The 26,813-nt window shown below is 43.4% G+C and overlaps 1 protein-coding gene across 4 annotated transcripts in view; it reads left to right on the top strand.

The window, feature by feature from the left end:
• The window catches only part of Mnd1 (meiotic nuclear divisions 1), a 61,091-nt gene extending 36,612 nt beyond the window's left edge, over nt 1-24,479 (top strand). For 2 of the 4 annotated variants that reach the window (XM_055596593.1, XM_055596592.1), the window contains exons 5-8: nt 504-578; nt 8,260-8,374; nt 19,094-19,138; nt 24,235-24,479. In XM_055596593.1, the coding sequence (XP_055452568.1) occupies nt 504-578; nt 8,260-8,374; nt 19,094-19,138; nt 24,235-24,341 (342 nt within the window). In that variant the 3' untranslated portion in view covers nt 24,342-24,479. Of the gene's footprint in view, nt 1-503; nt 579-8,259; nt 8,375-9,223; nt 9,310-19,093; nt 19,139-24,234 lie in introns of all 4 variants that reach the window. The other 2 variants (XM_055596594.1, XM_055596595.1) reach the window with 2 other exon arrangements.
• The last annotated feature ends 2,334 nt before the right edge of the window (nt 24,480-26,813 follow it).

The raw sequence follows: 26,813 nt of genomic DNA, 5'->3' as shown, positions 1-26,813 counted from the left end.
TTAAAGGGTTGCAGTGTCAGGACGGTTAGTGCTGTAGAACCAGCCCATTGTACTGTGCCATCCCTGGGCTGGCGGTGCTGGGTTCTACAAGAAAGCAGCTGAGCAGATCGGAGGAGCAAGCCAGTCAGCAGCACCTCCATGGCCTCTATCAGCTCCTGCCCTCTGGTGCCTGCTGTTTGAGTTCCTACCCCGTCTTCCTTCAGTGAGGAACTATGGATATGGAAGCATAAGCCAAATAAAATCTTTCCTCCTCAAATTCTTTTTGGTCAAGGTGTTTTACCATAAAAATAGGATTCCTGACTAGAATACTTTTCCTTAATTCTACTCTAATGACTCATGTTTGTTTGTTTGTTTGTTTCAAATTAGAAAAAATTGGTTTTTAGTGTAGCCTACAACATTTTCTTCTGACATAGAGCTGAACCAACAGTCTATTTCATTTTGTCTTTGAAAGGCGCCTTCCAGGCAGCTTAGCAACCCATTTCATCTGTTTGTTCTCTCTCGAGCTGTTGGAGGGGAACCAGAAGCATGCAAACTTACAGAAGAGCATTGAGAAAGCTAGAATTGGCCGGCAAGAGTCAGTAAGTTCGTATTCTATAAATTATTTAATAATATAAATGTGTGCATATGTATATATTAGTATTGAATAGAAGCGTAAACCCTGGACCCAGGCTGCCTGAGTTTGAAAATCTCCAGAATTCTCTGTTCTTAATTTTCTCAGTTGAAACATGGGGAATAATTAAAAAATGTTTCATTGGGTTATTTTGTGAATTAATCTAGTTAATATTTACAAAGGTTAAAGAAACCTCTCGTTTATAGAAAGCCCTATTAAATACTTATGTACATATTTTAAGAGTTGTAAAAGAGTTTGGCACATAAAGAAACATGATCAACATAATATCCTTGTGATGGCTATTCTTGGTTGTCAACTTGACCACATCTGGAATTAACTAAAATCCAAGTGGCTGGGTATACTTGTGAGGGATTTTTTTCTTCTTAATTAAATCATTTGAAGTGGGAAGACCCAGTTTTAATCCAGATCTTTTGATGTGGAAAGATCCACTTTTAATCTGGGCCACACCTTCTGGTAGCAGCCTGTATAAAAGACGTGGGAGGAGGAAGCTTGCTCTCTTTGCCTGCTTGCCCTCTCTAACTGGCAAGTCCATTCCACAAAATGGTAGGAAGGCCACCAGCACACTCGAAGAGCTTTGTTGTTGTTGCCTTGCTTCCTGTGCCAGTCCTAGTGTTGGAGATGCTGCTGCTCTGTTGGATGAAGTAAATGCAGTGGTTTAACTGGGCAGTGAAGTTGCAGGGACCAGGTGGCAGCACCGAATCTACAAAGGCAAGGTGATCATAGTTACCGTGGTGGGTGACACAGACAAAGGACTGTCCACATCTGTAATGGCCTGGCCTGTGGTGGGTGACACAGACAACGCGATGTCCACATCTGTAATGGCCTGTGATGGGCGGCACAGACAAAAGGACTGTCCACATCTGTAATGGCCTGGCCTATGATGGGCAGCACAGACAACGTAATTTTTATGGTGGCCTGACTTAAATGGACCTTTGGTGCTGGCTAATCAGTCATGGTGTTTTCAGGCATGAAATAGATAAAAAGCATGCTACATTTTTTATCTATATAAGTAGAAAAAGAAAAACAAATGAAAGAAAGACTACGTTGGATCATGGCAAAAGACTGTCTCAGCCTATGAATTAGTTTTCAGACTTGAGCCAGTTTGCAGACTTAGAACCCCTTGAATGAAGGGATTTCCAGGTCCCCCTAGAGAAAGATCTTGATAAAATACCTACGAATTTTACCATTAGCCCTTCTCTAGTTCTTCCCCAGAAGGGCCTATGACCTTTTAAAAGGGTAGCTATATGCTGGGGGAAAGGAAACAATCAGACTTTCCGGGGTCTGTTGGCTACTGGTTCTGAGGTCATACTGATTCCGGGGGCAGGGGCCAGACCCTAAGAAGCATTGTGACCTTCCAGTTAAAGAAGGGGCTTATGGAGATCAAGTGATTAATGAAGTTGTGGCTGAAGTCCAACACACAGTAGATCCCAAACAGATCCTGTGGTTATTTCCTCAGTCCCAGAATGTGGAACTGACACAGATATACTTAGGAGTTTGCAGAATTCCCATGTTGGTTCCCTGACCTGTGGAGTGGGGGCTGTTATGGTTTGAAGGACCAAACGAAAGCCTTTAGAGTTGCTGCTGCCAAGGAAAATAGTAAGTAAAAACCAGTATCACATCCCAGGAGGAACTGCAGAAGTTAGTGCCACTGTCAACATCTGGAAAGATTTGGGGTGATGATTCTCCTCTCCCTTTATTCCTCCTGTCTGGCCAGTGCAGAAGACAGATGGAGAATGACAGTTGACTGTTGGAGCCTCTTCAAGTCAGGACTTTAGTTGTTGCTGCTGCACCAGATGTGTGATCTCATAGCACATTAGCACATCTGGGTCTGGTACACATCTGTTGATCTAGCACATGCTTTCTATGTACCTGTCCATAAGCACCACCAGAAGCAATCTAATCTGCCTTCAGTTGGCAAGGCCAGCAGTATATTTTTACAGTTTTACATCAGGAATATATAAACTCCCCAGCCCTGTGTCATAACTTAGAAGAAATCTAAATCATCTGTCTCTTCCATAAAATATCACCATTGGTGTACTATATTGATGGCATTATGCTGGTTCGAGCAAGTGACCAGGAGGTAGCAACCATATGGACTCATTGGTAACACATACACACATCAGAGGATGGGAAATAAATCCAACCAAAATTCAAGAGCTTTCTACCTATGTGGAATTTTTAGGAGTGGTGTGGGCTGTGATATCTCATCACCAAGGAAGAAGTACAACATTTAGTAGGCCTGTTTGGATTCTGGAGACAGCACGTTCTTCGCTTGGGTGTGTGACTCTGACCCATATACCTAGTGACTCTGAAAGCTGCTAGCTTTGTGTGAGACCTGGCATCTGAAAAGTCTCTTCAACAGGTCTAGGCTGCTCTACCACTGGGACCATGTGATCCAGCAGATCCGATGGTACTTGAGGTGTCAAATGGCAGAGAGGGATGCTGTTTCGATCTTTTCAGGCCCTCGTTGGTGAATCACAGAAGATACCTTTGGGATTTGGGAGCAAGGATCAGCATCTCTAAACTGTTCTCCCCTTGAGAGACAACTCTTGGGCTTCTACTGAAGGCTGGAAACTGAATGTTTGACAATGGGCTACCAAGTTACCATGAGACCTGGGCACAAGCACACTACATGAAGAAGTTGCCAAATTCTGTGGTTTCTACTCCCATTATAAGGCCATCTGCCAAGCGTGTACCTACAACCTCATGGCATGTGCCTGAAACTGAGGAAGAGCAGACTAGGGGCTGCTTTTTTGCATTAAGCGGGTGTCACCCAGAAAAGAACAGCTGCAACATGACAACCCTGAAAGACTACAGTGAAGGGAAGTCTTCCCCGTGAGCAGAACTTCAGTAGTCATGGTCACACATTTTGTTTGGAAGGACAGGTAGCCACATTTGCAATTGTTCACTGATTATTATTTTTTTTTTTTTGTGGGCTATAGCCAATGGCTTGGCTAGATGGTCAGGGACTTGGAAAGAGCATGGTTGGAAAATTGGCAAGAAAGACATCTGGGGAAAGTACATGGGTGGATCTCTCCAAATGGGTGAAGAATGTGAAGATGCTTGTGCCCCAAGTAAGTGCTCATCAAAAGGTGACTTCAGCAAAGTTCAGTAATCAAGTAGATAGGATGACCTGGTCTGTGGACAGTCAGCCTCTTTCCCCAGCCATCCCTGTCATTGCCCAGTGGACCCATGAACAAAGCGGCCATGGTGGCAGAAATGGAGGTTATGAAAGAACTCAACAACATGGACTTCCATTCACCAAGGCTGACTTGGCTACAGCTGCTATTGGAAGCCAGATCTGCCAATAGCAGAACAACATTTAACCCCAGACATAGCACCATTCCCGGGGGTGACTAGCCAGAGACCTGATGACAGGTTGACTACATTGGACCACTTCCCCATGGAAAGGACAAGGCTTTTTCTTACTAGAGGAGACACTTTTTCTGGTTATGGATTTGCCTTTCCTGCACATAATGCTTCTCTGAAAATCACCGTCTGTGGACTTACAGAATGCCTCATCCACCATCATGCTATTCTACACAGTATGGCTTCTGGCCAACTTGCTTCACAGCCAGAGAATTGTGACAGTGGGCCCACAATCATGGAATCCAGTGGGCTTACCTGAAGCAGCTGTCCTGATAGAAAGATGGAATGGCCTTTTGAATTACTGTGCCAATTAGACGCAGCCTGGATGGCTGAGACTGGGTTCTCCAAAAGACTTTTCTTCCTTATCCAGAGTCCATGGGTCCACAAATCAAGGGGTAGAAAACGGAATAGTTCCATTCACTATCAGCAGTAGTGACCCACTTGGAAAATTTTTACTTCCTGTTCCCATGACCTTAAGTTCTGCTGACCAAGAAGTTTTGGTTCTAGAGGTAGGAGTGTTCCTGCCAGAAGCAACAAAAAACATTCCACTGAGGGCTTGGACTTCCTCCTGGCCACTGAGGGCTTCCGATGCCCTTAAGTGAACACCTAAGAAAGGACCAAGAGTGTTAGGAGGGTGACTGATCCAGATTATCAGGGGAACTTGGACTGCTTCTCCACAAAGGTGGTGAGAGAGATGATGTCTGGAGTGCAGGAGATCCTATAGAGCGTCTCGGTGTTACTGTGTCTGGTGACGAAAGGCAGTGGGGAACTACAACCTAATGTAGGCGGTAACAAAGCACACAGGCCCTTCAGGAATGAAGCTATGGGTCACTTCTCCAGGAAAAGAGCCAAGACCTGCTGAGGTGCTTGCTCAGGGTGGAGGAAATACAGAATGGGCAGTAGAGAATGGTACTTGGAAATACCAGCTAAGGCCATGTGATCTGTTGAAGAAATAAGGATTATAATTGACATGAGTATTTCTGTCATATTTTGTTAAGCATGTGTTTGTGCAGGTATTTCTGTTTTCTCTCCTTGATTTCTTTATCATGTAATATAACATCAATTAAGAGAGTATCGTTGGTTGTCATTGAAGTCTGAGATACTGAAAGAATGCCCTTCAAGGGACATTGCCACTTATTCTGTTTGTCATGTGTCTGCAGTTGTGTAAGGTACATAGTTATGTCAAGCATAAGTGTGACCTGATTAAATATCTAAAGCATTTGCAGTTATATGTGGGATAGTCTTATCCTGTGAGACATAATTATGACCTGGTTCTTGTTTTCATTTGTAAATTAAGCGTGATTTAAGGAGACATGATTGTCTGTCACATTGAGAAGGGGTAGCTGTTCTTGGTTGTGAAGTTGGCAATAGTGGGTATTAACTAAAATCCAGGTGTGAGGGTTGGAATGTGATCTAAGCTGTAGTGGTGTTTCTTTAATAAACACAGGTGTCCTTGGTTTGCTGCATAGATGTTAAGAATTGAAATGTCCTCTTTGTGGATTTTTCCTTTGAGTATGTACTGTCCTTCCCTATCTCTTCTGACTAGTTTTGGCTTGAGGTCTAATTATTTGTTAGATAGTAAAATGCCTATGCCAGCTTGCTTCTTAGGTCCATTTGCTTTGAATATCTTTTTCTACCATTTTACCCTAAATTATATCCTTGATGTTAATGTGTGTTTCTTGGATGAGGTGAAGGATGAATCCTGTTTTCAAATCCATTTTGTTAAACTGTCTTTTTATTGGGAAATTGAGACCATTGATGCTGAGAATTATCAATGAGTAGCATTTGTTGATTCCTGTTATTTTGGTCGCTTGTCTAATAGTATTTATTCCTCGTGTTTTCTTGAGTGTCATTACCCTCTTCAAGTTGAGGGTCTACCTGTACTGCAGTGGTTCTCAACCTGTGGGTCAGAACTCCTTTGGGAACCAAATGACCCTTTCACAGCGTTTGCCTAAGATCATCAGAAAACAGATATTTACACTGTGACTCGTAATAATAGCAAAATTAGAGTTAAGAAGTAGCAATGCAAATAATTTTATGGTTGGGAGGGTCACCACAGCATGAGGAACCGTGTAAAAGAGTTTCAGCAACAACAGAGAGAATTGCAGAGAGGGAGGGAAAGAAAGACAAACTGATCAGCAAGAACAGACAGTCCACCTTTTGGCCTCTGTTCCTGTGGCTGATTGTGAAAGGAAGCAATCTGGAAATGTGTTCATTGCAGAAAGAACTATGTCCTGGATTTACAGGGAGATGGCGCTTCCCCATTTGTCTCAGATTTATTCTTTCATGTTAGTGTTCGGCGGTCACAGAAAGGAATTGGGAGCTGGTAACCTCTGTAAACTGTTAAGGGAAGGTAGGCTCTGGGCACCTCTCAGACCTGCTGTTTCTGTGGCTGACAGGAGCAGCGCTGCTCCTTTAACACTGGCAGTGACTGACAGGAGCACCTTCAGGGGGAAGTGCTTCCGCGTGTCTGGAAACTGTCAACCAGTCTACTAAGTTTGAGTCTGTCCGTTTAGCAGTGTAGCTGGGGTCAGGAGGAGCTCACTGTCAAGCCACAGTGGTGCTCTCAGGCAACAGAAGGGCTCCTCAGACAGCCTCAGCAGCAGGAGCTTTCAGAAGTACTCAGCCCGTCTGTGAGGGATCAGCCATAGTAATGCGGCTGAAGAAGCTCCCCAGGTAGCGTCAGGCACCGTCCAGGTGCATTTTGTTTGCCAACAGTATCAAGGGCGAGTGTCATTACTATCTCCAGGTTTGTATCTGAGGAACCGGAAGCACGAAGCATTAAATACCTCAGCAGAGATTTCTGTCCTGGTGCTGTCTAAGCCGTTTTCACATTCAAGAGCCTGGAGAGTTATCACTGCACTCACGGATGTTCACCCCTGGCTTCTCTTATCCTCACTAGCTTTTTCTTCTTTTCTTTCTTTTGTCGAAGCATGCATAATCTGGGCTTCTCCGAGCTGTGTCAATATGGCATTTACTAATTATACTCACCCATTTATATTTAAGTCACATATAGTAGAGTTTCTCAGTCACAGATAGCAAATTGACATACATGTGTCTGAAGACCCTGTCCTGGAGTGTGCAGAGCTAGGATGTCCCCAATATGTGGTGTTCTGTGGGCTGGGCTGCTCCAGAGCCGTACTCTCTCTAGTTGGCAAGAACGACAGGATAGCCAAAACCAGAGTACAAACAGAACGTGCAGGACGGCAGGGAGCCTTAGGCTAGCCCGTTTGGATTTGTCTGAGGATCTTCTCCAGCATTTGGTTATGTGTGAAATTACTTTTAGTTTTCACAGTAGTCACATATCAGAGCACTGTGACATCTTTGTGTGATAAGGACTCTGTCTTAGATGTCAAAGGGCATCTGTTGCCTCATGCTATTTAAAAGCCTTATTTGGTTCACCTTGAAAAAAACTGGGAAGAGGCCATTTCTGATCCCTTTAAATATGTATAAAGGTTAATCATTTAAAGTTGAAAAAAATCTAGACCTTTTTAAAAACACCTTTTAAAGGATAATGTCTAATGATTGACGTTGCTAGAAACTTATGACTTATGTGTGTAAGCACAAGCTCTGAAATTACCCAAGAAGCAGTGCGTGCTTTGCCCTGGCATGTGGGGACATCATCTTTTGACTTCATTGATGTGTAATAGCTCTCCTCAGCTGCTTACGATCACTTCATCCTACATATGTATTCTTATTCATTATTCAATGTAGAAGAGAGACCTCAGAGGGTGTGGACAAGGCTTATTACACCGCACACACGTGTGAGTGCAGGCGTGCGTTAGTTCCCCCAGAGCAGCTGGCTCCAAGACCTTGTCATACTCGGATCTGAGGCTCAGGCCCCTTCTTTATAATAAGTTGAGCCAGTGAGGACTCACCAGGTAAAGGTGCGTACTTACACATGAATGTAACACATGTCTGTAAAATGTCAGAATAGTTACATATATGCTATAGCTTTTATAATCATAATATATTTTAAATAACCTCCAGATTACCTATAATTCCTACTACAACAAAAATGCTCTGTAAACATTTGTTATGCTGCATCTATCACTTAGAGGGTAAACGTTGTACATTTGGTACAGGTGTATGCTATTTTTAATCTATGGGGATGGAATCTGCAGATGTGGAACCCATGGGAACCAAGAGCTGACTATATAAATATACCCTGTCAAAGACATAAGTGTTTATGAAATTTATTACTTCTTTACATATGAGATTTTATCTGGCTTAACTGACATAAAATCCTTCACACCCAGGAAGAACGAGCCATGCTTGCAAAAGAACTTTCTTCATTTCGGGACCAAAGGGAACAGCTTAAGGCAGAAGTGGAAAAATACAGAGAATGTGACCCACAAGTTGTGGAAGAGATACGTAAGTTTATATCACAACTTGAACATCATTAATTTGTTAACAGGAGACTTTGCATATCTAGTTGGCAGGACACCATCCTTCCTGCCTGTGTAAAGACAGGGCAGGAGCCCGCTGCCCTGCCACATGCTCAGCTCTGTCTGTAGTCTAACAGAGAGTTGCTGCCTCGAGATTTCTACTGTAAGGGTCTGAGAATCGCTGGGGGGAGACCTCAGATTCAAATAGTACATAAAAGCAAAGAGCGTTTATTCTCAGAGTCAGCCAGCACACAGGGGTCAACCATTCATACAAAATGGCGCCCGAGAGGAGCGCACATGCTCCTTTTAAAGCCAGCGAGGGAGTTGCCAGTCAAGGTTAAGGAGTCCTCACCAGGATTGTTGGGTTCCTGGTAAGGGATACCTGTGTGCCCCTGATTGGTTCCGGACTTAGGGAAGGAACAGTCACCTCATAGAGCCCCTGGCCAGATGTCGGGGAAGTCACTGAATTGTTACCCGTCTCCTTTGGGTTTTTCCGGGAAGTGGTCAAGCAGGAAAGGGGGAAGGGTAGCAAGATCTTTGGCCCGGTTTTGGGCCCAGTCTCAAAATGGGAGTTAGTCAGGTCCTCTCACTACTAAGGAGACTCAGTCCAGCCTTTAGTGCTTGCAGGTCGACACTGAAAGCATTCAGAAGGAAGGAGGCGAATGGGTAGGACAGGACAGGTGTAAGACAGCCAGGAAAGTGAGAGGCCAGAGAAGGGCAATTTGCTCCTGGTACCTTCAGTGTGCTGAAGAAATCTGCAGTTGCTGCTGAGAAAAGGGTAGATAACCACAAGAGCTTGCCTTATAAGTATACCAGTGCTTTTCTTCCTCATTAGCGTGGAGGTCAGAGGACAGCTTAGCAGTTCTCCTCGCTTTTCACCATGTGGATTCCAGGAGTCTGACACAGGTCTCAGGCTCGATGGTAAGAGCCCTCTACCCACTGAGCCAACTTGCCTGCCCCTCTCCAGTTTTGAAGTTGTTTATTTATTTATAGAAACATAAAATTAGAACACTTACAGAACTTTTAAAAGCATATTATAAAGGTATAGCATTTAATTGTTTAGAAAAAGATACATAACTTTTCCTGTATTTTTCTATTTTAGCGCACTTTCATTTAGGGCAAACTTTTATCAAGTGTGTCTTTTTAAAGATCTAACATAGTACATGATTGAGACTTTGAGAAAACTGGGACTACTTGGTACTTTAGAAGTAGCCTAAGCAGAGTTGGATTACAATTAAAATGGCATAGTTTGAGTGTGTGTGTGTGTGTGTGTGTGTGTGTGTGCATTGTCTTTTGAGAACACTGTCTCTCTATGTAGCTCAGGCTGGCTTCAGGCTAGCAGTTCCCTGCCTCAGCCTCCAGAATGACATAATTACAGCTTAGTCAGGCTCACCTGCCCCAAAAACCACCTATGACCATACAATGAAGACCACAAAGCAGAGGGTCTTTATTGAGTATGGCTAAGAAGGATACATCGTAAAATAAAAGGAAATAAACCAGCCAAGCAAGCGAGTGCTGCCCTGAGGAAACAGTTGTGAGGATCACATTCAACTGCAGTCAGAAAGGAACAGACCAAGTGAGAGGATCGAGGATCAGATTTGCTTCATAGGAAAACAAAAGCTCTTCAGGAACTGCTGGAATACCTTTCAGCCTTGCTGATCCTGAAAAGCAAGCCGCCTGAGGGCATGCGCCTGGGGAAGAAACACGTCTGTGAAGCTCTTCAGGATTTGTCAGCACTCCACACAGCTGATCTCTTGAGCAGGCAACCTTTCCCTTTTGAGAGTGGGTGTGTCACCTCTTTGTGAAAAGCTTTGTCTCCTAGGAGGCAGAGGCAAGTGGATCTCAGTGAGTTCAAGGCTAGCCTAGCCTGGTCTACGGACATAGTACCAGGACAGCCAGGGCTACACAAATTAACCTTTGGAAATGGAAAATAAAAAAATAAAAACAAACCAATCTAAAGAACATCACCAGGTAGCTGGTGTACAGTAATCCTACCGTTTCTCCTTAGAGTAGCGCTTCTTTTCTTCATAGCCCATCCCTTCTCTATTCAGAACCTGTAAGTGGTAGTGTTAGCCCTCCTCAGTGAGGAATCAAGATTTGCCATGTTGTGCCTCCCATGGTACTGCATCAGGTGTTCCCTTGGGCAGGTGGCCCTGGCTGACAAAGCTTCTGAACATCACTTACACACATGAGACTCAAGAGGGAAAACTGCTAACTGTTGCCAGGTAATTTAGCATGTCCCAAAAGAAGCTCAGGACTACTTACAAAAATCCAAAATCACCTAGCATGAAAACATGTATGTTTGGAATGCAGGCTGGCTAGTATTGCTAGTTGTGCAGAGACAGGAGACTGTTGGACAGTGTGAGTGGGGAATGTGTCAGTCAGTGCTGAGCTAGAGGCCAGAACCAGCAGGGAGAACAGCGCAGCGGTTACAGCTGTCCAAGCTGGAAACTTACGGGCAATATGGAAGATGTGAAAGAGACACAAGTCACACTTCTTGACAGGAAAACTCTATCTGACATGGTAATAGCAGATTACTCTTTGCCAAGAACAGATTAGTGTATTTGAAGACATAGCAAAGAGAGACGTTAAATATTAACTGGTATCCATGAGCTGATGACAGCTCAGCCTAACGTGAAATTGGACTCAGAAAGGGGTGGAGTCCACCAGGAAAATATCTGTAAAAATCAGCACTTGTTTTGAAATTCTTATGAAACAGATTGTACTCTGGTTCTTGCCCTGCCTCCTTCCCCCAGGCAGTAGACGCAGTAAACTATTCGTGAGTTTTTCCAATGAAAACTACAAATTCCACGGATCCAAAAACTTAAAATTGTTAGTAGCAGATGTCAGAATGTCCTCATCACTGAATTTAAATGACTTTACTAGGCGCTAGCCTCTAACCCCAAATGTTAGTGTGGGATATAGTTTTCCTGTCAAGTGTGACTTGTGTCTCTTTCACATCTTTCACTTATTGCACATAGTTTCCAGCTTACAGACAGCTGTAACCGCTGCGCTGTTCTCCCTGCTGGTTCTGGCCTCTAGCTCAGCACTGACTGACACATGTTAGTTATAATGAAGATTTTCATAGGATTTCAGCTATCAAGTTAGTCACAAAGAATTGGATTAAAGGATTAAGTGGTTTGTAAATTGATTTTAATAGGATTTAGCTCTTAACAGCACAGTTCACATACCCACATAACAACACTCAGGCTTATCCAAGCTGTTCTTGACTCATGTGGGACATGATTTTCTGATAGTAGTTCATATAGACATGCCAAATATTAATTTCTTTTTAAATAGTGCCCACAGGAAATACTTGTAGTCCATCCTTCCATTGAGGTAGTTGGTATCATTAACAAGTTTAATTGTAAATAACCAAGAAAGTGAGAAGTCATAGCAATAGTTTTATTTTTTTAAATAATACTATTTTAGCCACTTTAATCATTATTTGAACAGACTAGATAAAACTACTGGTAGAAGCTAAATTTCCACAAAAATACTTTGAGAGTAAGCCAAGTGTGGTGGCATATACCTATAGTCCCAGCTTTCCAGGAGGCAGAGCCATAAAGATTGAGAGTACAAAGCCAGATGGGCAACTTAAACCCTGCTTTTGTTTCCTGAGTGCTGGGCATGCGGCACTACTGCCTGGCTGCCACATTACGTTTTAAATGCCCGGTTCTGTATTAGAAAATTGTAAGACATGCAAAAAAACAGGAGAATGTACCTCAGTAAAGCGCTCAATAAAAACTGTTCCGAAGAAAGCACTGGTAAGCTTACTAGACAAAACGTTTAGTGAGCTGTTCTAAACATAGTCAGTAAAGGAGACCTGTCTAAACAATAAAGGAAGGCCTAAGGATAGCTCACAAAGATAACACTTGGAAAGAAATGAAATCATACTGGAAGACCAAGGAGAAATTCTGGAGTTTAAACTGCAGCAGCTGAAACAAAGGCAGAGTGGCTGAAGGGACGAGCCAGCTGAGGAAAGAGGCAGCATAAAGGAAGATGGTTCAATAGAGATCTTCTGACCGTCGATGAAGAAGAACCAGCAACCAAAAACCATTCCCAGATTCCAAGGCTTGTACGACATCATGATCAAATTGTCCTCATAAAGGGTAATTTTGAAAGTATCAAGAGAGAAACAAGTCATTACAACCATCAATCTCCACCAAAATCGGCCACTTATTTCTATTTAGAAAATATAGAGGCCAAAAGCACTTGGAATAGGATGTAATCAAAATTTCTACATCCAGAAACAGTTCCTTCAGATATAGCAGGCAAAGTAAGCTATCTTCAAGGGAACAACTCCAAGCTCATAACTAACACACCCTCCAGAGATACTTAGGGAATGCCTCAGACTGAGGTAAAAAGAACACTGGAACCTGATTTTATCATTATGAAAAAATAAATCACCAGTGAAGGCTGCTAGTTAAGTAAAGAGATAATATTCATATGTTCTATATATTTGTTTTAGGAGAAAGCCATGTAAAGCAGCCATGTCTGTAAGTGACTATACAGTATATAAAGCACAGTCTGTGGAAGTAGCAGCATAATGGAAGAAAGCGGTGTTACATAGCAGGAAAACAACTCTCTATGGAAATACAATTATATAAACAAATATTATGCTACAAATAAAGACATCAGTGGCAGTCCTTAGGACAGTCACCAAAAGATAACAAAACCACCCCAAAGTACATGGTACAAGAAACAGCAGGGGAGGAGAGGAGTTAAATTTCTTTTGTAGACTATTTTCCTGGCATGCAAAACCCCTCAACTTCTTTCCTTCTTCCCTTCCCTCCCCTCTCTTTATCTTTTTCCAAGACATTGTTTCTGTGTGTAGCTCTGGCTGTCCTGGAACTCTCTCTGTAGACCAGGCTAGGCAGGAACTGAGAGATCCTCCTGCCTCTACCTCCCAAGTGCTGGGATTAAAGGTGTGCAGCACCACAGCTTGACTACCCTGAGTTTTATTCTCACTTTTTCTTACTATTTAGAGTGCAGAAATTTGAGGAGGGGAGGGAAGGAGACAGAAAAACGAAATAGTTCCACTTAATACAAGCATTGGTTTTGGAAGAGTTGAAGGCTAAAAGGGACATTGACATACAATGCATTCTTTTTACTTTCTGTCGCTATGATAAACACCACTAGCAAGCACGATTTATAGATGCGAGAGTCTCCTTTGGCTTATGGTTCTGGAGGTTCTGGAAGGCGAGTCCATAGTGGCTGAAAATGCCAGTGAGCACAGCAGCTAGAAGCTGGCTGAGCACATTGGAAACTACACACAGAAACAAGCATTGGGCTAAAGCAAGAGGAGGACACAATTGCCCAAAACCCACCCCTGTGATGGACGTCCTCCGGCAAGGCTCCATAACTCCTCCCACAGCGCCACCAACCGGGCCCCAGTGTTCAAACATGAGGGAATATGAGGGGCAGTTCTCATTCAGACCATCACAGATGGGAAATTAACGAGACAAATGTCATGTAAGTCATAGCTTCATTACACTAAGTCTAAATGGCTTGTTTTCCAACGAAAAGGCAGGGAGGGCCAAAATTCAAGGAAATAGACCAATTATTAATACCACCTACAAGTGACTCATTTAAAGACAAAAATATATTGAAAGTAAAAGGCTAGAGGAAGACTTCTGAACAATAATTGGAAAGGGGTCAAGGCAGCTAAACCAAGGGCAAAGCAATAGACTTTGGGACAGTTATTGCTGTCGGAAAGTGCGGTTTATAATGGGGGCAGGGTCAGCAGATACAGGTGATGTAGTCCACGCACTGTGCGGTCTTAGCGTGGCCTGTCCTCACGGGCTCCTGCATCTGTCCCTGGCTCCCAGTGGGTGCCACCGCTTGGGCAGAGTCAGGAGCTGCAGCCTCGCTGGAAGAAGTTCGCATAGGGGCAGGTTGTGAGAGTTTGAAGTTTTTCATTCTTTTTGTTTAATCTTTGTCTTCCATTTACGTTTGAAGGTGCGAGTCCTCAGCTCCATGTTGCTGTGTCCTTCCCTCTCCCGCTTCTCTTGCTTGCTGCCACGGCTCCTGACTATGATGAGTTTTGTAGAACTATAAGCCAAAATAAATTCTCTTCTTCTTAGGTTGCCTTTGATCATGCTGTTTATCCTAGCAACAGAAAAGTAACTAATATATGCAGCTTAAAGAAAAATGATGAAATACATGGGGCAGAAGCTTAAAGAATTAAAGGGACAAATAGATGATTCAACAATCATAGCTGAAAACTCTAGTATTTGATACTGAATCAACAGTGGAACAAGGATTGGGAGTAGTTGGCTCCGTGGCTCACCCGCTTAGCATGCACCTGGCCTGGATTAATCCCCAGCACACCTTCCTTAATGTCCAATGATGTGGATTACTATTGAGCTAAGCAGGCATGCACAGACACAGCTAGTTTCCAGTGGTGGAATTTCAGCAAATATTCAATAGTTCTTTTAAGCTGAGAAAAGACTTCCTAGGTCATCATTTGATGTTAGCTGGCATTGCTCTGCTATCAGAACTACAGACAGAGACCTAACAAGAAAGGAAAATGGAAGATTCATGGTACTTGTGAATAGAGCTAAAATCTCAGTAAGATACTAGTCAACCGAGTACAGCCTCATGTGAAAGGATTATTATCCTGATGAGGCGTCGTTTATCTTGAGGATGCAGGGGTGTGTTCTGCCAGTGAAACAGTATAGCTGCTCTATAACAAATCCAGTAACGAGATATTTATAAAATAAAACTTGGTGGGAGAAGGGCAACCAATTATTTGTCTAAATAAATGAAAAGTAGTTCTGTTTTTTTGAGACAAGGTCTCACTATGTAGTCTTGGCTGGTCTAGAGTTTGTTATATAGACCAGAATGGCCTCTAATTGACAAGAATCTCCCTGACTCCACCCTCAGCCCTGCTTCCTGGGCGCTGGATTAAAGGTGTTTACCACCACACCACACAAAATTCAGTAGTCTTCCGTAATTAAAAGCATGCAGTGTACTGGGACTGGACATGAACTTCCTCAGCCTAAGAGAAGCTCATCTTCCTAGAGGGAAGAGCAAACTCAGCACAGGTTCCACTTTGTCCCAGAAGTTTCAGCCAGGGCAGTTGGCCAAGAAGAGAAATAACAAAAAATACTCATTTTGAAAAGGAAGAAGTAAAGAAGCAAAGGTTTTAGATTATATATTTTTGTATCTGTATAAAAATTCTTCAGCAATCCTTATATACACGAAATATATAGCCCCCAAATTATTATTACTAATAATGTCAAAGGGCACACATACCAAAATGTCAACATTTGAAAAAGCGTATGTGTTTTCTTTGTTTGTTTGGGGCATAGTTTTTTCCTGTGCAATTCAGACTGATCTTGAACTATTGATCCTCCTGCCTCAGCCTCTCCGAATGTTGGGATTAAATTACCACCCGTTGGTCATTTGTGTTTCTGCACGCTAACAATGAGCACATTGAAACTGAAGAAAGGAGAACTGTGTTTCCACAGCAGCAACAGAGATCAGATGACCTATGAATAAAGCTGTCAGAAGAGTAAGGTGTGCCCTGAAATATGGAGCATTGTTGAAACAAAACAAAGATCCCAGTAAATGCAAAGACATCCCAGGTGTGTGGAGTGAAAGACACTGCAGTGCATCATCAGTTAAGACTCCAGCGTAGGTCACCAGCTTCTTTTCCAGAAGTTGTTGGGTTAATCTTTAAGTTCACATAGAGATAGAAGAGACCCACAATAAACAGGAATATGTTATTTAAATAGTGAAGACTAGTTTTCTTCATTCCAAAATTTAATACAAAAATCCAGCAGTTGAGTTGGTGTGATGTTGGGTCAGGAGAGACATAGGTTAATGAAATGGCACTGAGAGTCCAGAAGTCAACACAGTTGATTGCAGTCAGAACTACGGGTTCTCAGATCACTCAGCTGAGAAAGACATTTGTTAATGCTGTTGACTACAGTTGGATCTGTATGTGCAGTAAATTAACCTGTACCCACTGCTTACCATAGCAACAGCTGAATGGTCCAAAGAACTGTATTTTTCTTTTTTTGGATTAGCCATCAAGTATGACAGTAACAACAAAAGAAAACATACTGTAGTTTTATCAAAACTGAAAACTTTTTTCAACTACCAAGATTGTAGAAAGATACTTACATAATGAGAAAAATGTTTGCAAACCTTCTGCTTGACAAACAGGCAATATGCAAAATACATAAAGACCTTACAATTCAATAAAATGATCGAAATTCCAACATAAAATGGTCAAGATTAAACACATTTTTCCGATGAAAATAAACAAATGGCCAGTGAAAACACAGCATTTGTTGTTAGGAGGTCAAAACCACAGTGAGATGTCTGTTCACATTCCTTAGGATGAGGGTTTCCCCCTATTTTTGGTTTGATATGTGTGGTGCTCTGCCTGTGTGTATACCAGGTGGATGCAGTGCCCATGGAAGCCAGGAGAGGGCATCAGACTCTCTGGGACTAGAGTTACAACTGGTTGTGAGCTGCCGTGCAGGTGCTGGAAGTTGCTGTTCTGAGAGCAGCCATTGCTCTTAGCCCCTGAGCCAGCTCTTCAGTCCCAGATGACTACCTTTTGTTTTAAAGGTAACAAGTGTTGGTGAGGACGTGGAGAAGTTAGAATCCTTGTGTAGCTGGTAGTATGGCAGTGGTACGGCTCCCTTAAAAAGTAAAGGCCAGGTAATGGCAGCACACTTAGAACCCTATCACTTGGGAGGCAGAAGCAGGAAGTTGGCAGGTTTGAGGCCAGCCTGGCCTGCATAATTAGTTCAGGTGGACCAGGAACTTAGGGCAAGACCCTGTCTCAAAGAAACAAAGAAATAACCCCCACCCCACTATCCATTCTTCAAAATAGCATGTATACTGTGTGTTAGGATTTTATTTCTTACACCCAAGAGAATTAAAAATACGCAATTAGTGTTTGTACTAGTGGAAGTGGCCGAGAGTCTGTCAGTAGACAAACAGGTTAGCCAATTGTGGATGTAGTTTATTATATAAAATAATAGGTGTGTTGAACCCGGAAAACACGACTGTGTGTGTGCGCAAGAGAACACGCGTTTCCTTCACCTGAGGTATCCCCCGGGGGAAGGCTGTAAGATGGAAAGCAAACAGATGAGTGTTAGGGGCCAGAGAACCGGGAATGTTGATGTTGGCTTTGTGCACGTGCTTTCCTGTTGCTGATAAGAATGTTCTAGAATTGAGATAGTGGTTATGATTGTACATCCACTGTTTTGATAGGGTAAAATCTGTCATGTGTAAATTATGTTTTCATTTTTAAAAAAACGTTATTGGGACTGGACTGGAGAGATGACTCAGAGGTTAAGCTCTTCCAGAAGACCCATGTTCAATTCCCAGCACCCACATGACAGCTCACAACTGTCTGTAACTCCAGTTGTAGGAAATCTGACAGCCTCACTCAGACACACATGCAGGCAGAACACCGGTGCCCAGGAAATAAAAATAGACTATTCTTAAAATACACGACAGTCAGGTATGGTGGGCACGCCTTTAATCCCAGCACTCAGGAGGCAGAGGCAGGCAGAGCTCCGTGAGTTCCTGGCCAGCCTGGTCTACAAAGGGAGTTCAGGACAGCCAGGGCTGTTACAAAGAAAAACTCTGTCTCAAAAGGCCAAAAACCAAACAAATGGAAAAAATGGCATCATTGTAAGCTATCTCTATGCCTAGTTTGTTATGGCATTGTTATGTTCTATCTAGAGTGACTTGAAAGATATTTGTACAGATACATTTAGTATCAAAATGCATATTATCTTAAGTTGTCTGGCTTTGTTGTGAAACAAATTCCCACTGTGCAGTCCATGCTGGCCTCACCCTCGAGGTCCTCCTGCCTCACCCTCTACCGTGCTGCAGAGACGCCATGCACTGGCACACAGCTTAAGACTGTCTGTTTAACATGGAAAGGAAATATTTTCTCCTATGGGTTTACTTTCTTTCCTCTAAAACGCTTGTTCTGTTTGTTTGTTTGCTTGCTTGGAGACAGGGCTGCACTATGTAGCTCTGGCTGTCTTTGAACTCGCTACGTAGACCTGTCTAGTTTGAAATTACAGAGATCCTCCTGCCTCTTCCTTCCAAGTGCTGGGATTAAAGTTGTGAACCACCATGTAACTAAAAAGTTTAAATGTCAGATTTATTGAACAGAAGAATATATATGGTAAAATACTTACCACTAAATTCTTTTATCATTTTGATGCATTGTTTGAGAAGTATCTCATTTAAACATGTGGTAGGAGCTGGCTGTGTACCTTAGTGGATGAAAATGCTCCACAGCAGCCCTGACAGCTGGTGGAAGGAACCGGCTTAGTCCTGCGAGGAGGCGTCCTCCGACCTCACAGCCGTGCGGTGGCACACCCACACAAGCACACAAATAGATAATAAATCGATGTATAAAGTAACCCTGAACTGTAACGAAGTAAGAGCAATGGTGAGGGACACTTAGAAAAGGGAAGTTATTCACGTTGCTTCTCTGTTCTTTACCTAAGGTAACTGCAAATAACCTAAAACTTTCTCGAGCATTTGAGCAGGTTCTTAAGAGACAGTGTTACACTACACGAGCTTTTTCATGGTAATTTCTAATATATGTATAATTTACAATACATTGGTTCATATCTTTAGAGGGTTGGAGGTAGTTCTACATGTATATGTGACAGCAAATCATTTTATCTCCCTCCCCCCCCCTCTCTTTTTTAAGGTCAAGCAAATAAAGTAGCCAAAGAAGCGGCCAATCGGTGGACTGGTAAGTGCTGAAGTGGTGCTCGTGCACTGGAGCAGAGGCTCCACACGAGGTGCAGCTGGAGTGAACGTGTGTTTCTGTGAAGCCGGCAGAAGCCCGCGCTCAACTTGTGTGACTTGCCTAAGCTCAGCTTCTGGCCGCTGAGCTTGCATGTCTCGGAAGGGTACAGTTGAGGTCGATGTGGTTTTGCTTTTCTTCGGTACTGGAGGTTGGACAGCCAGCTCCACACATCCAGGCAGGGCCTTCCTTTGATCTGCATCTGCAGCCTGCACTTCCCTGTGTTCAAATTAACACTGGATGTGCTCATTGAGCTCCAGTGCCTCCCAGGTATCAGTCACTGTCACTACACTCCCGTGGGAAGGTGTGTAAGGAAGCAGAGAAGGGAAGGACTTCCGGTGCTGAGTCTCCGGGCTAGCCTGGAGAGCAGGTTCATGTGCCAGGTTTCCTGCTGCTGGTCCAGGCCTGCAGTTCACAGAAATTTAAACCTCATTTTCCCCACCCTATTTTACAGTAAAATAAATAGGCATATTAATGAAATTCTCTGTGGGCTCCTATACAGCTGTTGTCTGTCTGTCTGTCTGTCTGTGAGTTGTTTCCAAAACAAAATTCTGCTGTAGTGAAGAAAACAGAAGAGAAACAGAGCAGACATTGTGTTCAGGGAAGTATCAGTGAGTGAGAAATACATTGTGATGCACAGTAACTTGTGTCTGTGACCCCAGCATTCAGTCATTGGAGCCTAGGTAGTAAGTTCAGGGCTAACCTGGGCTACATAAAACCTTCTCTCCCAAAAGCCAACAACAGCAACAGTGATAACAGTAATGTGATAGAGAGGTTTGAAAAATAGAAAACTTTGAGTATGGAAAATGAAGCAGATGGCCTCACGGATTAAAGCTGAGGTGGGTCGGGAGTAGTGCCGTCAGACCTGAGGGTCTGGATTAGACCCACGTGGCGGAAGGCGAGCACTGACACTGGCCTCCACATGTTCAGCACAACACGCAGCGTGAAAGTAATTAGGACTTTCCTCTAGTAGCTTGTGAGGAAGAAGCCAGCAAACAGCAGGAAGGGCAGCTTGAGCACATGGCAGACAGAAGCCACTCAGCCTCATCTGCTCTGTGGCCCTTCCAGCTTTTCTGAGCTCCTTCCTCATCTGTTCTCTGTGGATAATGCCTCTCCCTCTCTCTCTCCCCCTTCCTTCCTCCCCACCTCTTCCTTTTTGAGACAGTGTTTCTCTGTGTAGCCTTGGTTATCCTGGACTAGCTTTGTAGACCAGACTGACCTCAAACTCAGAGAGATCCACCTGCCTCTGTCTTTCCAGTTGCTGGGATTAAAGGCACACGCCACGCTGCCCTACTCTGCCTCTCATTTTGAGGGAAATAAATAAGAGTCTTAATGTAACACGTACTCCCCTTTCTCTTGTTCCCCAAGTTGTTAAGTGACTATAAATTGTTTTCTAATTCATCATAAGCTTCCAAATTATCATTAGAAAAACTGTTAGAATTTTTTTCCTCTTTGTGGTTAGCTGCAAAAACAAAACAAACAAAATCAGAGTTTGAGAAACTATAGAATTTGGGGGGTGATTTTGTTGTTGTTATTGTTTTGTTTTAATTTTGGTTTTTTGAGACAGGGTTTCTCTATGTGGCTCTGGCTGTTCTGGAACTCACTCTGTAGACCAGGCTGGCCTTGAACTCAGAGATCCGCTTGCTTCTGCCTTTCAGGGGCCGAAGGAGATGTTTTTGTGATAATAGAATTATCACAAAACGTTTTTTGTTTGTTTGTTTGAGTTCAGAGCTGTGTTTCCCAGGCTCTGGATGTGATCTGGTTGGCAGACTGTTCAGCATGCCCAAAGTGGAGTTGGAGCTCAGCACCAAATAAAACTCCATCGTGGAGAATACCTCCAAGCCCAGCTCTCTGGAGGTAGAGGCAGGAAGGTTACAAGTTCAAGGTCATCTTACATTAAGTAGTCCTTGCTGTGTCAGCCTGGGCTTATTACCCTGTTTCAAAAATATTCCCACTGAGGGCGGCAGCTTACTGTTGTCACATAAACGTGTTAGAAGATGAAGATAATGGATAAAGTGAATTATAGGTCAGAAAAGCCCCTGATTCCAAAGTGTTGTTTATTAAGTATCAATTGAAGTCTGGTTTCTTCTTACCCAGCAGTGTCCTTGAAATGTATCTAGAACCAAGAATCTGCAGACCAGCAAGAAGGCTGAGTGGTTAAGGGCACTCACTGCCGTAGCAGAGGACCCAGTTCAGTTCCCAGCACTGATATGGCCGCTCACAACCCCCCGTGACACCAGCTCCAAAGTAACCAGCCCGCTCTCCCAGCCTCCAGCAGCTCCTCAGGCCTGTGCTGTAAATACATGCATTCGAGCACATATGCATAACAAATACAGAGTTTCTCTGTGCGGCCCTGGCTGTCCTGGAACTCACTCTGTAGACCAGACTGTCCTGGAACTCACAGAGATCTGCCTGTGTCTACCTCCCAAGTGCCTGGATCAGAGGAGTGTGCCAGCCCCACCCAGCTGAAAATAGATTTTTAGAAAGACAATGTATTCTGCTTAGGGTCTCCCTAGCTCCTGTCAGCGCCTCCCCATTTCCCCACCCACCCGAATCCACTCTCTTTCTCTTTCATTAGGATACATAGACACATCTACAATAAATAATAAATTTAGATTAAAACAAATTTTGTCCAGAATAGGACAAAACAGACAAACAGAAGAAAAAGAGCCAAAGGAAAAGTTCAGACACACAGACATAGAAAGGCATGTACACATACAAGTCCCATAAAAACAAACCCAGAAACCAAAATGTGTAATATTTTAAAAAAAATAATTTTTATTGCCTAATAATTTAACATTTTAGTTTATAGAATGAGAGATTGCCCAAGATTGTAAATATAAGTGAACTGTATCTTCTTATTGTCTGTGACACTTCACATCTTGTCTAACACATTACCTCTTAGGAGCCTAGTTTTCTATGCTAGGGATCAAGAGGCATCTTAGTTCCTGAGGTGGACAGACCGCTGCAGATCCTGCCATCTTATTCCTATGTTGATACTGAGTATGAAACCATGTGAATTAACAGGAATTCTGTAAATCTAAAGGTTGTTTCTTTTAAACAGATAGTCTCTGTCCACTTAAAATTATGTATAGTAGGAAAATTCTGTGGTAGGGAACGTGTTGTCAGGATCATGTGTGGCACTGTCTTAAGAAGGCAGACCTCCAGTGGCCGGAGGAAGGCGTGACCAGCATCTTTGAATTGCCTGGAGGCACCGCAGCCTGGCTTTGGTTGCTTGTCCATAATGTGAACCAGGAGCTCCTTTCTTCAGAGCTGCTGAGTAGAGCTCGACTTAGTGCCCATTTTCTCCTTTCCTGACCCAGGTTCACAGCTCCATCCCACAAGCCTGCTGTGTTGTGTGTGTGTTCCCTGTTTCTTAGAAGTCCTTCCACTTTATGGAGCTTGTCCTAGAAGGCGTGTGATACTTGTTCCTCTTCTTTACACAACTTTAGAATTGTTTGGAACTACGTTGTAATGTTTCTTCTTGTGTCACCTTGAAGGGACGTATTCTCCACATTCTGTGCTATCTGTGTACACTGATGCTTGCCGTCTGTCTTACCTCTGTAAGTACGCAGCTGGGACTGGCCAGGCCTCGCTGCTCATACACTGATGAACCAAACACAACCCCAGCACATCCTGGAGGGCCTCATGTTGTTTAGTATTCTCACGTCATGAAGATTAAGATTCACTGTAGGTTGCTATGAGAATTAGATCTATTTAAATATCCGTTGGCTTTCCATAACACATTCCACTGATAGTTTGTTTCCACTGTTGATTCTTTCTTTAAAAAAAGCTTCATCATATATTTTTTAAAAATTAACCAGACCCAAAGACTACAGTGTTCAATCCCTTGTATCCAGCTAGGGTATGGCACTGTGTGTATTTCACTTGAGGTAGTAGGAGTCACTCTGGAAAGAAAGTTGAATTTCAAGTTTATGTTTATTTAATACTTAGAATTACGTGTCCATGGAAATGGTCTATGAAAGAAATCTCCAGCCACATGTATTGATTTGCAGGATGGCTGCCTGTATTCTACAGAGTGACCATTCTCACTAATCTGGAGGACTAGGTCCTATTCCCCTGACGACACTCTGCCCTGCGCGTGGCTACTTCCTCCTAAGTCCCATGCTCTTCCTCTGCCAGCTCCTGATCTCTCTCCTTGTGTGTAAATCATAAAGACACCAATCGAATATTTTTAGGGTCCACCTTCATGATCTCATTTTAACTGAGTCATCTTTTTAAAGCTGCTGTCTCCGGACCATTCTAAGGTAGTGTGGCTGGTGGCTGGAAAGGGTAGTGACATGGTCCAGCCCCAGCACTCAGGAAGAACTGCTTTTAACCTTTTACTCATTTTTGCTACGAATGCAGTGTACTCTGGCAGACTTGGGAACCTGGCACACTGTTGACTATATAATATATGAGAACTCTGTAGCGGTGAGGGCCGGGGTGGCCATCAGTCTTACTCCCAGGAGCAGCTGCCTGTGTGCGTTGGCACTGTGCTGCATCCCTGCTCCCCAGCCCTGAGGCCTGAGGAGCAGCCATTGCCCTCCCTTTTGCTGCTGCACTGGGGCTAAGATCCTTGTCTGAAAATCTTTCTGTACAATTTGGGGTTCCCCCTTTGGGATAAGTTCCTCTAAGTAGGTGTAACGCCTTTTTCAGTGGTTTTAGGAATGCCAAGGACACATCTGCTCTGTGTTGTTTTAACAGGAGACCTTTTCCACCATCTCCTCCAGTTCCTCAGGCTGGCCTGATGGTCTGGAAGCCATTATTCTGAGGGAAGGACAGAGGTCTGGAGAAAAAGCAGTTCCTTAGAGAGCAGAGCAGCTGAAACTGCTCGAGCCTGAGGCCTGGCCTCGCTCCACATGTGCAAAGATTCCAGGGGCTACTCTGTATGGTCCCCTTCAGCGTCTTTTGGTAGCTGCTTCTGTTTTAATATATCTGAGAGCAACGGAAGCACAGCCAGAGGGTGGGGAATTAGATTAGAATGTTTCACGACTATCTTGTTCATGCTTAAGAACCTTTTTTCTTTTTCTTTTGTATAGATAACATATTTGCAATAAAATCCTGGGCCAAAAGAAAATTTGGGTTTGAAGAAAATAAAATTGATAAAAACTTTGGAATTCCAGAAGACTTCGACTACATAGACTAAACTGTTTGGTGGTGATAAAGGACCAGTACACTTATGAATCTGTCAGATTTTAAATATCTAACTAATGGCACTGAGTTATCATCTATCTGTTAATTGTTTATGTTTTACAATTTTAAATAAATTACAAAATAAAGATGGTCTTTGCCCCCTTCTGGTAACTGTATTTCACACTCATTAAAGCAAGGCAGAGCAAGCAAAGCTGCCCGTCCCAGTCAAGTCAGGTGTCCACAGGATTCTTCAAGAGAAAAGCCACAGCAAGGGAAGGTTTCTAACTTCCATTCAAATACTAAATACTGAATGCACTTGAATGCCCTGTCACAAGGACAGAGATGCACATACACACACATACAAAGAGAGAGAGGGAGAGAGAATCTTTCAAACTAAAGGGTTGTTTCACTGTGTGGCAGTACTTGGTGGAAGTATGTGTGATTGCCATTCAGTCTGCTGCTGCATCTTTGCAAACTGCAAACAGGAAAGTACAGCACACTGTTGTTCCTTCAATTTAGAATTATGTTACATACAATCTCTCAGACATGGAGACTACTTTGTTCTAATGTTTGGTACTTTCTACTGGGAAGACCAAGCCCCTAGTCCACTGTCTTCATTTCTGCCCTTTCAAAAGATGTGTCTTCCCCAACCTATTAAAAAAAAAAAAAGTTTATCTTATTTATTTGGAGTATTTGCAGACACCACAAAATTAAAGGTAAAAGCCAGTGTGGCAAGGCCCACGCCACATGCCTTAATATCTTCACGCTATCCAGCGTTGGTATTCCTTTAAATGACCTGAGGAAAGTGTTCCATATGTCTGAAATGACCCAAATGGCATGCGGGCCATTGGCTAATGAATCAAGCCTTTGTATTTCAGCAGTTGCTCTTGGGCCTATTTAATCCCCGCCTGGCTGTGGGCAGTGCAAAGTGTCCATCTTTGTTCTCGGGGCCAGTTTATGTTGCTAGGGGAACAGATCACACTGGATGAAGAACTTGATGTATGAAATAGAAGCACAGAGCTTTTAGTCACAGCGCATGGGATACCGAGTCAGAAGATTTGCTGCGAATTTGAGACCAGCCTGAAAGAAAAAAAAGTAAAACTACCCTCCAACACTAAACATGGGAATTCTTAAGAGTGTTCAGAACTAACTTACCATTTCTTTCTTTCTTGTTTAAGATGTCCAAAAACAAGCCTTTCTTCCTCATAATCACTGAGGTGCTATTCTGAAAGTTAACTCATGATTTGTATCTTCAGGAGGAAGGCAGAGGACGAGCGCTCTGGCAGTGTTCATGAGCTAATGACATGGTACTCTACTCAGTCGATAATGCGCTGGTAAATGCTTAGTGAATGGCTCTGGGAGGAGAGCGTGCTGCAGATACAGTGTGTGTGTGCTATACACTGTCCTGGTTAGCCAGGTCATGCTGCCGATGTGATGACGGCACACAAGGAAAAGTCCCGACCTAAGACTCGGACGCGCTCATGAAGTTTTCATTTCTGGACGTTCTTAAGAACATTTTATTTGTGGGGCAGGCAGTGCATGCCACAGGTGTGCATGTGGGGGTCAGGGGGTTAGCTCCCCCTCTGCTTGCCTGTGGAGTCTGTCTCTTCTGTAGCTTCCGTCCCTCTGGATTTCACGCTAGCCAGGAGCCTCCTGTTAGTGCCCCGTGTCTGTGTCCCGTCTTCCCTCAAGATTGCTGGGTTGCAGCCACGTGCCACCATAGCCGGCATTATTTGTTTTTTGTTTTTAAATGTTGAGCTCTGAGTATTAAACTCAGGCCTGTGTAGCAAGTGCTTCTGCGTGCTAAGCCATCTTGCCAGCTATTTTAGAGGATGTTTTTTTCAGACAGGCTCTTACACAGCCCATCTGGCCTCAGTTTATGAAGCTGAGGATACCTTGGTCCTCTTGCCTTAGCTTCACAAATGTTGAGATTACAGGCATGTATTCTGGCTCATGATATTTCCACCCTTCAGATGCAATGGATACAAATAATCAAAAGAAAGAAGACGTAGGAAAATAATTAGGAAATAGCAATTTTTAGTTTTTATAAACACAATAAAGTCTACTGCAGACTAAACCTGATCTTCATGATGGCTGTTAAAAACTGGAGCTCGATGGGTACAGCTGACCTGCCTGTTCTAGCATGTCACTGCTGGTTAGCTGTAGGAACACTTCCGGTTCCACTGTTGTACAGAACCGCGACTGGTGAGAAGACCAGGGCCATTGGCCCAGGCAAACTCTAGGTAATTTGACAGTCTTGGCTGCTTGACTTGTGAAGCTGAAGATTATGAGGTACACCTTGAGGTGACCTGGAATCCTATCACACGTGATCTTGGACCTAGCTCAACTGAGTAAGTCACACTGCAGTTGGAGATTTTGATATCTTCAGTAGATAGTCCTGAAGCTTTGAGGCACTGGGGAGCCATGATCTGCCTGGCTAGCCTCCTTCACTGGTTGTCTTGTGTCAAATAATGTCTGTCTGAGC

Source organism: Psammomys obesus, unplaced genomic scaffold (genome assembly GCF_907164565.1).
Source record: "Psammomys obesus unplaced genomic scaffold, mPsaObe1.curated_primary_1811, whole genome shotgun sequence".
NCBI lineage: Eukaryota > Metazoa > Chordata > Mammalia > Rodentia > Muridae > Psammomys > Psammomys obesus.
The sequence above is the reverse complement of the archived record's forward strand: the minus strand, read 5'-3'. Positions and strand labels throughout refer to the sequence as shown.